Source organism: Manacus vitellinus, unplaced genomic scaffold (genome assembly GCF_001715985.3).
Source record: "Manacus vitellinus isolate BGI_N305 unplaced genomic scaffold, ASM171598v3 scaffold_33_pilon, whole genome shotgun sequence".
Classification (NCBI taxonomy): domain Eukaryota; kingdom Metazoa; phylum Chordata; class Aves; order Passeriformes; family Pipridae; genus Manacus; species Manacus vitellinus.
Genome location: NW_021940478.1, coordinates 6444122 through 6461146, shown reverse-complemented (window position 1 = coordinate 6461146; position 17025 = coordinate 6444122). Strand labels below are relative to the sequence as shown.

The 17025-nt window shown below is 41.7% G+C and overlaps 1 protein-coding gene across 1 annotated transcript in view; it reads right to left on the bottom strand.

Moving 5' to 3' along the window:
- Positions 1 to 8223: 8223 nt before the first annotated feature.
- The window catches only part of MYLK4 (myosin light chain kinase family member 4), a 33145-nt gene continuing 24343 nt past the window's right edge, over positions 8224 to 17025 (bottom strand). Inside the window, exons 13-14 of the mRNA XM_018076869.2 lie at positions 15707 to 15782; positions 8224 to 13396 (exon numbers count right to left, since the gene is read on the bottom strand). Of these exons, the coding sequence (XP_017932358.1) occupies positions 15735 to 15782 (48 nt within the window). The 3' untranslated portion in view covers positions 8224 to 13396; positions 15707 to 15734. The remainder of the gene's footprint in view (positions 13397 to 15706; positions 15783 to 17025) is intronic.

Here is a 17025-nt window from a genome sequence, read left to right as displayed (position 1 = left end):
CCCCCTGCCTAGCTTTCTGTCTTTTCCATTTTCAGTTCAGATTTCCCTTGTGGACTTGCAATTCACTCTCAGATCATTAATATCCTTTGCTGGCAAATCCCTCTATATATACGCAGCAAGAGCGCTTGCTGCCAACTGATCTTCCTTCACCTTTTATTTCCAATGAGGAATGTAACCTCAGCTGCCTTTCAACATTTCCGGCTCCTATTTTTCTACCTATCATTCGTAGTTGCATAATGGTCACTTTACCTCAGTTATCAAGGCTCTTTATTATTGCTCACTCATTGCTGATGTTTGCCTGTAACCTCACTTTTCTAGAGGGTTGGCAGACAGGAGGCAAGACAGACTCAGGCCGCTGAGCACAGGCTTTTCTGACTATCCAGGATGTGGCATAAGCCAAGAAAGTTCCCCCTCCTTCTGAAGAAATACAGATGGGGGGGGGGGGGGGAAAGAAAAAAAAAAAGAAGCAGCAAGTAAGTCTCAAGACCAATTTAAGCAGAATGAATGAGTCTTTGTTCTCTAGGGCAGGGTTTGCCTTTATATTTGCTGTGTTAGCCACGGTTGTGATTTAATTGCACATCTTAATGACTTTTGGTGTTTCCGTTAAAGACCCAGAACCTGGAATTAAGGGAGTGCATAAGGCCCTTCGTGTGCATTCAGAGCAGAAGGTAAACCTTACTTTTACAACAAAGAGGAAGAAAATTCTCCCCAAAAGGCTCCAAAACCCAAAGGAAAATAAAAGGAAATTGACATTTGTTGGTTTTAAGAAGTCTCAGGATCTTTAAGCCACTCTCGGGGTTTTGGAAGGCGTGATGCTTTGATGCTCGAAATTGACAGTGCTGCCTTTATGTTGAGTGTGCACAAATTTGCTCAAGAAATTAAGAGCAAGAACTCCCTCCATATGCTACACCGGCCCTTTCAACATGTTCCTTGTTCTCTTGATGCAAGTAGTGGCAAGGAGAGAAGTCACCGGCCATCTCACCTTTGCTGCCTCTGGAGGTTGCCCATCCTTCACAACTTTGCTAGTTAGACTCTCGTGACATCTTACCACGTACAAGAGAGCTGGTTTAAGCACACACTGTACAGTGTGGAGATGTTTTATTATTTAAATGAGAAGACATGAACACAGGGTTGGGGTTCACAGGAGAATGAGGCCAATGGATGATCTCTCACTGTCCTGCGGTGAGATCCTTCCCTGCAGCCAAAGGGCCCGACCCTGTTTAGCAAAATCACCAATAACATTGCCATAACTTCAGTGGTGATCACCATGTCAGGAAGTAAAGTGTAAGTGACCCATGTCTTCCATCTTCTGCTGTCCAGTTTTGCATATTTGTGACAAACTCCTTTCTTTTGATATCCTTCATCCACTAATATTCTACCCAATTCATCACTGCCTTACTGGGTTGCTGAAGCTCTCATTCCCTTTTTTTCCAAGGGAGGTTTTCCCAATTCCCTGTCTATACCAGGGATTTATGCAGGCAGCACAAGCTGTAGCCGGGATAAGTCCCAGAGACTCGAGTTAATGCTTTTCCACAGAGCATGCTGACTGAACCACCAGACTGCAGATGGCCTGGCTGTGCACATGAGGAGCTTCACCCCAACCCTGTATGTTTGCTGTCTACCATCTGCCAGAGCTGTTACCAGAGCTGCTTTTTGGATGTTTATTAGCTGGTCTCTGTCAGCATCAGCCAAGTTAGCAATGATCTACCACCTGAGCTTGGTTTTTGCTCAGGGAAGACTGTGGAAGGCGCACACTAGATGTAAAGAAGCATACCTGGATGGCAGGGGTTTGTGATAATACGGATAGGTCATGGCCAGCAGCTGGTAATGTAGCTTGTTGAGATGGGACTGAAGAGGAAGTGTGTGACCAAACCTGGAAGACAAGCAAACTCTGGTCAAACCACTTTGCACCTCTGCTCTCCTTGATGCCTTTGCCTTGTTTATCTGCTTGGATTGTAAACTGCATAAGCAAGAGACTCTCTCTTAACTGTGGATTGGAAGACCAGAATGAATGACAGCAGATGAATTTGGTCTCAGATATTTTAGACCTTACTTTAAAAAATTCTGATAAAACCTCAGGACTATTTTTTTACACACTGGCAAACATGATACTGATGGAGATCCTCCATCAACATCGTGTGCTTAGAGTAAGCCAGATTTCTGACTTTTCTTAAGGCTGGATTAGAGAACCATGGAATCACAGAATCATGAGGTTGGAACAGACCTACAAGATCATCAAGTCCAATCATCAAACCAGCACTACCACTGTAACCCCTAAACCACTAAACCATATCACCATCCAGGGATGGTGATTCCACCACCTCCCTGGGCAACCTAACAGTGGAAAAAAGCCTGACCACCTTAACAGTGAAAACATTTTTTATAATATCTAATCTGAATCTCCCCTGTCTCATTTTAAGGCCATTTCCTCATGTCCTCTCACTGCAGGAACTCTAGAAGAGTCTGATCCCCACCTCACTACAACCTCCTTTCACAGGTAGTAGTAGAGAGCGATGAGGTCCCCCCTGAGCGTCCTCTCCTCCAGACTAAACAAACCCAGCTCACTCAGCTCCTCATAAGGCACGTACTCTAGTCCTTCCACAAGCCTTGTTGTCCTTCTCTGGACACGCTCCAGCACCTCAATGATTTTTTTAAAGTGTGGGGCTCAGAATCAAATGCAGTACCTGAGGTGTGGCCTCACCAGTGTCGAGTACAAGAGGATGATCACTGCCCTGGTCCTACTGGCCACACTATTCTTGATATAGCCCAAGGTGCCATTGGCCTTCTTGGCCACCTGGGCATACTGTTGGCTCATGTTCAGCTTCCTGTTGACCAGCACCCCCAAGTCCTTTTCTACTGGGCACCTTTCCAGCCACTCTGCCCCCAGCCTGTAGTACTTTGTGGGATCATTGTGGCCAAAGTGTAGGACTTTCTATCTTGCTCTCATACTACCTTTGGATACCTACCTTCCCTTGACCCACCCAAATGGCACCTTCCCTGATTTATGTCATATTTCCATTAACAACTTTTTCCTCTGTTGACCCTACTGATTTCTTTGAAATTTACACTTTGATTGAAGGAATATGTAGCTGCAGCCTGTTGATGGCTAGGGGGAAAACCTCTGGACTGACCTGAGGCTCTGTTGTTACACAGGGCATTCAACTGGTATGTAGAGAGAAGGTGAGGCCACTCAGTGAAAAATGACGTTGTTTCTGGAGTCCAGGGACTGCTACCTGTGTATCAGTGTTGTTAACCAGATGACAAAGGGCCTGCTTGTGGGCTGGGAACTTCTGTCCTGGCTAGCAGGGAAAGCCAGGCAACCTGATTGGCAACCTGCAGGTCATAGCCAAAATTTAGTGACCTAATAGCCAGTGAGGCTAACAGTGATCAAGAGTGTGGGAAGAGATAAGTTCTGTTCTCCTGTTATACCTGACGCTGAGGTAACAGTTACTGGTATGCTGTGTTGTATTACAATGCCAGCAGTATTAAAATGGTTTCAGAAAACCAATATATACATAAAAAAAGACTTTTAAGAACATTTCTTATGTTCTGTGGTGAAAGACGGGAAAGAGCCACCCTGCTTGTTGTAAAAAGAAAGTAGAGAGTGGGTTTGGACAGTCAGTCTAGAAGTACAAAGGCGAGGAGGCATTTGATAGTAGAGATTTATTCAGTTTGGCAAATGTAAAGCAAGAGCCAATAGCTAGAAGGTGAACAAAATCAGACAAGAAGACCTTTTTTTTTTAAATGTGCAAGAAGAAAATAATTGGGGGAGTTCTTATGTCATCTGTGTACTGACGATCAGACAAGGCCATCACAAAGGCCTTCTCTGACCATACAATTTCTTGTTTTATTTCATGAATAATAATTCAGCTTCCATATGAATAAAAAGAGGATAACAATATGGAGCTTGAGACCTCCATTCTTGCTCTTTCTCTCAGGACAGCAACAGGACTTCTGTGCACAGGGCAAATAAAAAATAAATGTTTTCACACACAAAGAACCAACCCTCCTAGTTGCTTAATGTTCTCACACCCCATTCAAACCAGTAGAGAAGTACTCATCGTGTGTTAAGCTTCTTACAGGAATTCTTTCTCAATACACAAACTATATGGTGTGATTCTATTTAGAGCAGGAGTGTGCAAGCTTCTTCATATTTTTCTACTCCTGTCAGCTGATTTACATGCAAATCCTAAATCACATCTATTTTCTGTTTGTGTTTTGCAGGTAACCTAAGGTAGTGCTATTGCCAAAGGGAGAATGATGTAAAATGGCAGTAAGTAAGAAGCACTCCAGCTACACAGTACATTTCCCCACATTTGCCTTGGCCAGTCTCACACTGTGCAAACCCTCCAATCTTTTCCTGACATCGCACCTAAGGCACTTCCCTGGGTCCTCCTACTTGGTGTGTTAAGGACAGGTTAGGGATGGGGTTATAGGTTAAAAACTATATTTAGTGCAGTTTGTACCTGAAAATAAACAGCGTTATATTAGCCAGAGATATTTTAAAGGCCACCCATCTCCACGCGCATGGGCTGGCACAGCGGTTCCTAACTGTGATTTGGGAGTGCCAGAGCACCACATATCCCAGCCGGTGCTGGCGGTTCCGTGCGCGATTTGCCTTTCCAAAGGATTCCCTCCGCTCACGAACGCCAATGCTGACCCCTCGTGGCCGCGCGGGCCCCCGCAGCACAGTGTCACCGGTGCCGCCTGTGCATCAGCCGTACGCAGCTACCGGGCTCCGCTGGGGACCACGGGCGTCTGAGGCTCCCCGGCCCCGGCGAGGGACAAAGGGAACTGGCACACGACCTGCACATCGTCTCTTGAAATGCTTCCCACAATGGGGGCATCGCCTTCCCATTGCTACCAGTGCCACCCTGGTAGTACTGACCGACTCACCGCCAACTTTGGCTCCGGATCAGGGACTTTTCCATGGTCAGGATCCAACTTGCTTCTATTGCAGCAATTGTTTTTGCTATTGCTTTTTTCTCTGTCTACTAATGCCTGTGGGACTAAATTTGACATTTCAGGCCATAGCTTTCTACAATTAGAAATTGTAGAAATTCCACTCCTTGAAACATGGGTATATTCAGGGATTAAGAGCAGAGTAGACGAAAGCTCCTCGTAATGGATATTTTTTAAGTCTGCAGAAGGGAATCATAACAAAAAATAAAGCTAGAAGCAAAATGAAGAAACTTAGCAAATATCAGTGCCAGTTGAATAGGTCCTTTCAACAGTCTAGTGGTTTGGCTTTCCCAAGTGTTATCTATGAAGCGAGTTTTGTCAGTGAGGGATTAGGAACCCATTATGTACTGCCTGACAAAGCAGAGGGGTACAAGTAGTAGGTGACACGGTGATGCAGCAGGAATCTCAGTTGCCACAATGAGGTCACCACATTTGAACAAAGCAAGACCCTGCCACCTGTCTCTACATCATCTTTGACCCCTGAGGTCATACAGACTGAAATGGGGTGAACACATTCAAGGTTCAGAGCAGGGGTGTCTTGGTACCCTCTCTGTGAAAATACTCATGTTATTGAAGGACTGAGGTCATCCTGAAGGTTCTTCACCAGACCTGTTTTCAGTGGTCAGATGTCACACCTACATCAGTTATAGAGATAGACAAAGATAAGAGTTTATGGAACAGTGATTGGGCACTTAAAGGAAAGAGACAACATGCATTTAAATCAGCTGGTAAAGAGTGGACAGCTCTGGAAAATAACAACTTTCACCTTTTCTTCCTCATCTCTGCCACAGTCATAGCTTTGTGTCCCCAAGAGGCAACAGTATGTTGAGCCCTGGAGACAGCTTCACATCTGATTCATGATGGTAGCAAAGATGTTTGTTGTGCACTCACTGATGATGGGCATAAGCTGGAAGCCTGAGGGTAGATACAGCCCACTCAGCACCAAAGAGGCACTGCTGGGGGTGATGACTCATTTACTCATAGAGCAAACCCTCCAGTACCGCCTCCCTATGCAGTTAGTCCCACCACCAGCAGTGGGGTCAGATCCCCATGTGCTGCACTCCCTGCCAAAGCTTTCATTGATTTACATCCCAATCCAAAAAGGGTGAACATGCTCCTTGCTTTCTGCAAAGTTTATAGTAGGCCTACTAATGGCATAGCCTGGAGCTGTGAGAGCTTGATCCTGTCCATGGCCAGGCACCCTCAGTTCTCGCTGCAGTCACTCAGAGCCAAAAATATACGTCACTAGCCTGCACTGCAAGATGGTTTTGCTCCTGGATGAACATCTACTGTATGCAAGAGATGTGAGTCACCCGATTAAGGGGTTTCTCCCACCCCCTTTTTTTTGGATGAGGAGCCTTCCAGAGAGGAATTTTGAAATCTCCAGTCCCTTTTCCAAAAGCTTTCATTAAAACAGCCCATAAAGTTTCTCTGGAAACTTTAGGAGGCCTTTAAGGAAAAAAATATTGAAATTAAAATTCATTTTTATTGAACAAATGGGCAGCACCGAAAATATTCAGAAAATTAAAATTAATTTGAAAATAATTAAAAATAGGAGAACCTTAGTGTATGTTTCCAAGTTCTGGGTAATATTAGAGTAGCATTAAAAAATTGCAAAGGAAATTTACTGTGAGCAGGTGTTTGAAATAATTGGGGGAGAAAAAGGGCTGAGTATTAATTAATGAAGAATTATGAATATCCCTTGTTGGATTTTTTTCCTATAGTCAACATACTTTTAACCACATGAACTTAGTGAACACATTTTAAAAATGTGGAGTTGCTTTACAGACACTTACAGGGAGCTGAGCATTATTTTATCCCCATTTATTTTATTTTCGCCAGTGGCACGCATTCAGCAGGAGCTGTTGAGAGGACCAAGGTACTGTGGTAAAGTCTTCCTCAACAGCTACAAAGCACAGATGTTAATATTTTATGGACAAAAACTCCTACACCAGGGTCAAAGGCACTGAAAACTTAAACACAGCAACTGGTTTCAAAAAAGGCAAATGAAGAGCAAATGTATAAGGCCTCGTCATGCATAGGAACTTGCTCTGGGCTGTCACCCCAAAAGATTTTCAGACACCTACTGAATTCATCAGGGCCCCATGCAGACAGACACACAATGCCACGTTCCCAGCAGCTCAGCGTCGCTGCCAGCACTGACTACATTAAGGACCCTGCTAGAACACATTTTTCAGAAGGAAGAAACAAAGCCTTTGTGTGAAGATTTTGCAGCCTGCATATTGGAAGGGAAATCTCTCACCTACCGGAATGGGCTTTGCCTTGGCTAACCAGCATGGCACTGTTGAAATGGCTGGTGGTCTTGGGGCTGTCTTGAGCAGGGGTAAAGGGGCAGCAGCTGCATGTCCTGTGGTCAGCTACTGTAAAATTGTCCTCTTGTCAATTCCTCCAGCCCCCAAGCTCTGCCAACTGGATTGTGATGGCTTTGTTCCATGTCGGCCCAGGAACACTGAGCTCCCCAGGGGATGAATGCAACTCTTTGGTTGATTTAACTTACGGCTTAATCAGGAGGGTGTCATCATGTATGCTTAGGTCTTACATCTGCAAACTTCAGGTTTGTCAAATACAGGCTGATATTGAATGGGAATTTTCCAGTGTAAGAAGCTAAAGTTGTTTCTCAAGTATGGTGAATGTCTTATGTGCTGCAATCAGAGCTACAGATAAACCAGGCAGAAAAAGTGTTACTTACAGAATATAAGCCAGTGATAGTCAGAGGTTGCTTCCTGCTCTTGTTCTTTATTTTTTCACTAGCCAGCCCAGCTGAAGGTTGATTTAACTCTGCGGGAAACATTCATTCTGATTTCAGACTGTTTTGTTAGTCAGTGAACACCTAGACGGGGTAAGGTAAAAGTGAATCCCCCAGACAGCAATACTGAATAATAAGGCAGTGGTGCAAGTGTGACAATTTAGGGAGAAAAGGACATCAGGTCCACCTTAATTGACCAAGCACCAGAAATTTCAGCAATTTCTTCTTTCTTTCTTAGTGACCTGATCTTAAGGATTCAGATCAAGACTGCAGTCGAGATCACCTCAAGTCCCACTTATTTGCAGAGAGAGCTGAGGCTTTCTTACAGGGGGTGAGTACAAGCTGTGAGCCTGAGTCTACCTTTGGCTTAGGTATATTTGTTTCAATTGAAATTTCTCTTCATGTATCTAGAGAGAGCACTTGGGGAAAAGCTCATGGTTCTTTCTGTCACTAGTATAAATGACAGACATATTAAATACAGCAAAGAAAAACTCTGGAGTAAACAAAATCTGCATTTATTCCTCAGTCATCTTTTTACAAGATTGCTTCATGTTTTCACAAAGGAACACATACCAGAGATACATGAGTTAATCTACAAAACCAGATATTCAAACCAAAGTGATAAGGTACATGAAAATCCACGCGCTTTGTGATGTAGTTGCCACACACCTGTCACTTAAATTCAAGAGAAGTTGCTGTGAGATACACAAACATTAGTTCTGCCACACCAAAATGTGATCACTAACTCTATGGACATAGCTAAAAAACATATTTACAAAGTGTTATCTCTACCAATTGTCATCTAAGTTTGAAACAGGTAGTTAGTTGTTCAGCTACCAAGCCTTCATGGAAGGTGAAACAGTCTAACGTCCCTAAATGGATTCATGCAGTGTTTAGTTTTGTTCACAGGAGATACAAGAACAAGTATCTATCGGTGATGATAAAAGTAGTACATGAAGATGCATCACCCCCCTGGAAGGAGTTAGAAGCATCAATGCTCATTCGTTTATCACTGCTGTGGGTGCGAAACTTCCATTGCTATCACACATTCCATTCCCAAGCTGAGAACTCTCCTGCTCACTGGTGGGTCTAGGGGAAGGGCATGCAATGCTTCTAGGTCTCCATTAGTGGAGAAGAGCTGACAAACACCTTCTTTTCTCACAACTCCTGTTGGTGAGGGACATTTTGCTGAAAGAGACCGACGGTGATTTGTAGTGTCAGCATTAAATTCAAAATGCTAAAATACCTTGACTCTTACTGCAGCAATTTAACCACTGCAGAAAAACTGTCTCTTGATTGAGATTCCTTAACTGTTAAAAAAATTAAGGTTCTTTTTTATTTTTACTGATCAGGATTGGTGCAAAGTAGATTTTTTTTTTGGCAGGGAGGCAGGGAAGTTGAATTTGGCTCTTGTACTACTCACATCACAAAAGGTGGATCTAGTACTTCCCTTATTTAATTCTGTAGAGTTGCACTGTTATTCCTGCTTGGAATCAAGCTATAGCAGTATTTAGTTTGGCTTTAACTTTATTCAGCTTCTAACATTAGAAGGAATATGAAAATAAAATTAAAAAGTAACTCCTTTTGTAGTCTCCAGAGTGGATTATCCCGAGTTGCCAACTGCTTATGCTGTGAGGGTACCCAGAGGAGTGACTGGCTGCAGGTGCTCACAAACATAGACATAATAGTATGGACATCTTTCTGCAGTAAAAGTTTTCACCCATTTCATAACCTCTACAATGTACAACCAGTAGTGTCCCATCTTGTGCCTTTTTGCTTCTAATCCTGATGTCAATGTTAGACTGCTCTAGTATATCTTGCATCTAGTATACCCCCTGTATCTACAGGAATGGGAATAACAGTATGTTAATTTTTATGGGAGTCAGGTGATAGCTGTCATGTTCCCATGAAACGACCTTTAATTTTTACATGTCAGGAAGAATACTATGGTGCACGCAAAACAAAGACTGCATCTTGGCATTTTATCCCTTCCACCACAATTGATGTTTCTATATCATTCTTGAGTTATCTGCAGTCACCTCTGACTGTCTGTGGATATTCAGCTAAATGGAGTAACAACATTAGTATAGTGCCTTTCACACACAAACCTGCTCACAAGCACAATAATTCACAGCCTCCAAATGCAACCACATAAGCCAATACATAAAAAGATTATTATAAGCAAACTCAAACAGATGCAGGTGACTTATTAGAACCTAGGCACCTTATTATTATTACCTAGTAGAAAATAAATAATGATGTGTCAAAACAATAATTTAACACAGAAGGCTTTAGCTATTAGTCATTACAGAACACATTTAAATCATAAAATCATAGAATCATAGAATAGTTTGTGTTGGAAGGGACCTTTAAAGATCGTCTAGTCCAACCCTCCTGCAATGAGCAATGACATCTTCCACTAAATCAGGTTGCTCAAAGCCCTATCCAACTCAACCTTGAATGTTTCCAGGGATAGGGTAGAGTAAAACAGAAACAAAATCAAACTTGCACACCCGCGTACACACACAAAACAGCATGCTGCTCAAAGTGCAATGAGACAGAATTAGAAAGCCATTAAAAAGAAGCTGTGTCAAGTGATTATTTAACTAAAATTACAACAGCCAGAAAAGATCACAGAATTGTTAGGGTTGGAAGGGACCTTTGGAGATCATCCAGTCCAATGCCCCTGACAAGGCAGGGCCACCTAGAGCAGGAATGCATCCAAGTGGAGTTTGAATGTCTCCAGAGAGGGAGACTCCACGACCTCCCTGGGCAGCCTGTTCCAGTGCCCTGCTACCTTCAATGTAAAGAAGTTCTTCCTCTTACTGAGGTGGATACAAGATACCAATGAACATCTCTGGAAACACTTTTCTCAGGCACATTGCAACACATAGCAGTGATGATTACGCAGCAGTATAATATTTTTACCCTTAATAACAGTAAGAATCTTGGTAATACACCTCCTTTCTGACTCAGTGCTGCAGATCCAGAGTCTATAAGGCAATAAGAAGTGCATTTGGGATTCTTTCCTCCTCCACTGTACACCTGTAGGCCCATGCTTGTGTTTAACCCTGGGCACAAAATGGCACCTTCAGTCACTGTAGAGACTTCCTCAGTCCAAACTCCTCCAACTGTCCCCCCCTCAACCTCAAACCCCACTGCAGGAGCTGTTCCAAGGATGAAACAGTGGGGCAGTTTACAGATAGGACTCTAGAGTGGGACCATCATTATCCATGCTATTGAGAATGAAAGTTAATGCCTTGATTATGTAAGCACACTGCCCCGTTGCACAAGCCAGAAGCTAGTGAGGTGTCCTCTCTTCAACACATGCCTTGTCAAAGGGCCTAACTTCTCAATGTGAGGGAAATACGTCCAGCTATTCCACCCTCCCACATGTGCCTATTTCTGACAGAGCACTGTGTGGATGTGCTTAACAGAGGCCATGTTCTCCTAGGGCTCCTGGAGGATTTATGGTTGACTCAGCACAGTACACTCTAACACTGGGCTGATCTTCATGGCACTAAGCTCTTAATTACTACTCAGATGTATATATCAACAAATGATAAATCCCCTTAATTCAACTGAGCAACAAGCAGAAAAGACTGTAGTCACACTGCTATTTTAGTATAGTGAAAAAAATTCAAAATTACAAGCAATTTATTCATATCCATGTAAAATATACCACAGGACAAACAAAGTCCCAGCCCAATCCTACAATACTGGCACTAAAGTGCATAATGACATCCTGTCATTCCAAAGTGGTTTGCTGCATTTTAGTCTGATCATCGAGTTGTTTACTGGACAAAAAGCTACAATGAACAGGAGTGGGAACTCCAGACCTAACAGAAAGGCAGCTTTTCTATTTATTTTTTACAGGCAAACATAAATTGTGATTGAAAACAAGCAGCCCAGTTTCTACCTAAAAATTATATGCTTGTTTTCTTGCTTTGAGACTACTCAGTTTTTTCCCAAATAAACTCCAATTTCTCCCTGTCAAAGCTCACTTTAGTTAAGACTACAGATGAGGACTTGAAGGTGGCAGTGCTCTACATTGTATAAAAGTTACATGGTGTGTCAGTGCGTGAGAGTAGTAATGGGTCTCATGCATTTACAACCACTAGTACAACACATCAGCATTTCTCAGATTTCACAGCTATAAGAAGCCCTATTCATTTACAGGAATAGTCTAAAGAGATCTACTACAATGGCTTTAAAACATTGGATAGAACTGGCTGTAGAGAATGTGATGGCCACTATGTCCCACTAATGGGCCCCTTTTATTTCAATATGAATGCTATCCAGAAAGGACAAAGGTGTGAAAACCAATCATTGGGTGGTGATGAATAATACTGTTTTGTCTTTATGTTGATCCCCTTTTAAAAAAGAGAGAATTTAAATACATAAACCTATGAAATATATAGATAAATATATAGAGATAGCTATGTTAATATGTAGTTTGATTACAATTGGGTTAACCAAAGAAAATCTAAAGGCACCACAATATATCAGCATCATTGAATAAAATACTCACTATCATTTTCATGTAGTTCTGAAAACAATCAGTAAGAAAGCCATATAGAGCAGGGAATAAGTCTCATTATTTTAACCTCAGGACTAGGAAACTAAGGCTCAGATTCACTTAATGATGTGCCACATTCAAACAATCTCTGGTAAAGAATTCAGCAGTTCTGAGTCCCAGTTTTTTACCTAGTTAAGAGTCAGAAAGGCTTGGAAGCAAGATAAGAACACTTCAGAAAAACAGTGGATTTTCGTTTGGGCCTATACTCAGAGGTTATAATGGGCAAAGCACTGAGCCTCCTCTTTGTCAATGGTCCTAATCAGTCATACTAGCATTAAACAGATTAGTTGCTATAAAATCACTGCTGTTAAAATAACTCTGAATTCTACTTGCATATTGGAGAACAGCGTTTGCATGGGTACAAATGAATAGTGCCTTGTTCTGTTTCGTGTTTAATTAATCCAAGTGTATTTAAAGCAAGCAGTAATTCATCAGGCTAAAAAATCCTGAAATATACCATATCACAGATGCAGCAAATTCACCTCCATGCAAGGAAAGGCTCATTTCTCACTTCCACTGGTGTTACATTTACATGGCTTTAACTATGGTTGAGCTAATCCTTAACTCATTTTAATGTGATAGGAAAAACAAACTTCAAATCTTCTACATAAGGCAGCTTTAAATTTGCTGCAATTTTTTCCCCCAGAATTATTTGACTCTGGTTTCAAATCAACCTTGGCTACAGATATAACATAGTGACAGACTTCCTTCTGGGCTGAGATGAGGAACAGTTAATTTTCCATGATAATTTGGACTTCAAGAAGCCTTTGATAGGTAAATGAGGATATAAGACTAGATAGAGAAAAGTTCATGAAACCAAGCTAATGTAGCACTCCAAGACATGGAGAACATGCTGCTCCAGAAGAAACACCTTCCTACAACCTGGAGAAATATTTTCCTTCTTTCAACAGCTGAATAGAGAAGAAGCAGCTCCTCAATTCTGGGATTTGTTGTCCTTTAGTTGCTGTCCTGCAACTAAAGCGCTGTTGGTCCATTTAGGAGAAATCTCAGTCATGGCAGGGGGGTAAAGCACCAAGACTGCTGATATTTTCAAATCTCTTAGCAGCAGCAACCACACAGTAGCTTTTCTGCAAAATACATAAAACAAGAATCCAGTTAATTCAGCAGTGTATTTTTTTATTTGGTTAAGTGTTCTAGAACAACCACATGGTGGTTTCTTTGTGCATAAAGAAAAGTAAGCAGCACTGAAGCTTCTTGCTTACAAAGGGTTCTTGCAGCCACTTTTTTGTGAAATCTTTTATACAACATTATAAAGACAAGGCCCTTTTGTTAAGTGGAGAATTGATCCTGGAGGTCTCTCTTGAAATGCAGCTACTCTGCTTTTTTGCCTCTCTTGTCATACAGATCACAGCATAAAAAGGCATGCTGCAAACCTCTCCATTTATTTCTGTTACCACTGCAAGCATTTATAATGCCAGGTCTAAATCAACTGGCACTTGAGTACATTATTTTGGGTTAAATGTGGTAACTATACAACTTGCCTGACAAAAATAGCTAAAGGGATTCTTTAAAAATATGCTATGACTATTCTTTAAAAACTGCTATGATTTTAGATCCACTCATTAAGTAAGCTCAAATAAACTCCAAAAAGAAAAACACACGCAGAGGAAATAACACCGCTAAAGCCAAAACCAGATTTTCCTGCAAGTTAGATCATGAGTAGGTTACTATGTTACAAAGCTATTAAAAGTTTATTTGAAAATAATTTTGACCGCTTTTGGACTGTCAATTTATCTCAGAGTTGACTTTGGTTGTAATAGAAAATTGTGCAATACAGTGCTTCCTGCATTAGAGAAGGAGAATTTTCGCCATTTTATTGCTGTGCTTGTTGACACAAGGTAGTGTCTTGAAATGGGAAATACATATAAAAACACTAGTCTTACAACAGGTCAGGGAAACTTGTTTAGAAAACTACTATGTAGAAGCACACAGGCGAGCAGAACAAACCTTCATACAATCTGTGTCAGCACCAGTGAAGTGAGGACAAAGACTGAGAATCACAAAGAGATATTAATTCCTACTGGATTTCCACTACAGAAGTTGATGCTCAGATACTACCGTATCAGGAAGTTATATGACTTCAGAGAGCAAGTAGGATATAATCATGACACCTGAGTCCTTACTGGCCTCCACTGTATGATGGAAAAGCAGCTTCAAGTCCCTGAGATTTAAAGATCATTAACTTCTGTGTTACTACACTGCACTGTATAAAATCTGTTCTAATCTTACTTAGTCAAAACAGAAAAATATTTCCAGCCTCTCACAATACACTCTTTTTCACATGTTTCTGGACAAAACTTGTTGCAAAAAAACCCAACACCTCACTTGCCTACCAAGCAGATGATAGATAATGGTACCATCAAAAACTTGCTTGTGGTGAAAGGTAGAATACTTTTCTTTTGGCATCCTGTTGTTAATCATGACGCACTACTAAAAGGAAGTGGTTTTACAGTGTATGTGTGTGTTCTCAGTCTAATTCACATCTTGACCCTCCACTACGTTTTGCCCAGAGATGGCCTCCAGAACCTCTGAGTGGTTCCCATGGTCCTTCAACAGAGGCACCAACTTCTGTGGTGGTTGGTAAAAGTGGTTGCGGGAATTGGTGTTTTGGTTTATGGAGATACTGCACCACCTGAGGTAGCCTGATTTTAAAATGGCTGAGTGAATACGCTTTGGTCAAAAACCAGAGACAGAACATGAGAGCAGACTTGAGACGCCCTGATCCCTGGGGGGAGGCAACCAAGCCAGTCTGAGAACCACTAATGAAGTGTTTGTTAATGAAAGGGCAAAGACAAGGAGCCAGAAAAAAAGGACAGAGAGAGAGATGCTCTGTCAAAATTGTTTGGGTTGCTAAAAGAGAAGATAAGTGCCCTGTCAGAAGTGGGTCCTCAGAAGTGTGGAGCAGCCTCTTTTAGGGGACACCTTGCTTTGATTTTGTTACAGTTAGTGGAGCTGCCCTGAGGGTCTGGCCCGTGCCTCTGCTAAAAAGTTATTACTTTTCATATTTCTACCCTTTTTAAACTATACTTCTAACCACAGCATGAAAACCTGAAAGCTTTCAACACTGAAAAATTATTGGGTGAAATCCTGCCCCATGAGAGCCAGCGGGAGCATAACCATTCCTTCTAAAATGGTCAGGGTTTGCAGCACATATTGCTTCATGCACATTAATTTTTTTGCACATTACTGTTACTTGGTATAAGTGATAGGGCCAGTTTACATTTTGAATGATTTCCAGACAGAAGCAGGGATGGTGGTGGTGAATACAGTTTCAACCCTGTACTTTGGACTAGGCAAGGTTGTTGGCTGCCCACTGATCCCTTCTGCAGGGGCTACAGCACTTACATCTGAAGAAACACTTGGGACCTGAAACAAACCTTCTGTTTGGCAGCTCTTTCAGAAAGGTTATTGAGCCAGGGGTGCTTGAGACACACAGTGACCTTCAGCCTTTTTCTAAAGGAAAAGAAAAACGACAACAAAAAAAAAGAAAGATACCATTATTAGAGCATTAATTGGAGATCAGTGACATCTTACCTCTAGTTAAGGTAATGGCAGAAAAACACTGCAACATCAGATGTTTAGTGAAGCCATCTTGCAAAGCACAAGAAATACGAATAAAAAATACTACGGGAGAAGATACAAAGGACAACATGAGTTGTAAGGTTTGTATTAGGGTAGGGTTTCCCTGAGAAAAGAAATGGTGATGGGAAGCAACACAGCCCAGCTTGTGTTGTTGCAGCATTTGGAAAAGACTGTCTGTTCCCCATATTACAGAAATCAGAGCTTCTCTGGAGCCCAACTAAAGGAGACAAATTGTATGCTATGGGTTTCATAGGATATCTGAGGAGGATATCTCTGAAGAGATATTATCTGTGACAAACTCTCCTATTTTTACTGTGCACACACACTTATAAATCTTCTAGTAATCGCATTACTGTTTTGGGAGATTGTAAAGAAAACGAAATTTCAATGAAAATTAGAATATTCTTATGTTATTATATTCTGTTTTATAGTAATTCTGGTTATCCTTACTCTGTATTACAGGAACATGCTGCAAGGACAGAGCTGTCAAGGCACTATTCAGTCCATCCTGCCCAGAACCCACACCACCTCATCAGCAGAGCTACCACTGCCTGATTATCATCATAATCTTTGCTCTTACTTTAATAACATTATTTTTCAAATTAGCAAATGATCTATTGATTCTTAATGATAGCTGTGTATCAAAAGGCACCTTGACATATACATCCTCAGCAACATAGCAGTCATTTTATTTAACATCCATGTGCTTTGCCTGCAAAGGAGGAAGTGAATATTGCACTTCAAATGCTGTAAAAATTCTGAAACCTAATTAAAATTATCCCCTTGCAAACCACTGAACCACAGAGTGGACTCACAGAAACAGCCGACAGCAAGGTCACCAACAGCATAGATCTCCAGAAAAATTACTGACTACCTAACATGGGAATAACCAAAGTGATTTAAAGTCTTGTTGATCCTCCAACTCAAACCAACTGAATTGTTCGCTTGAACAAACAACTTATTTTTTTGTGCTACCCACAAAGCTGGCTACATCTGAAGGGCAAGAAGGCTCTTAAGTACTAAGAGATGCACAAGGTGAAATTCCAGGCTCTGTTGGGAAAGGTATCCCTTGGGAAGAGATAGGATGAAATCAGACTCATGTGGGACTTCAGGA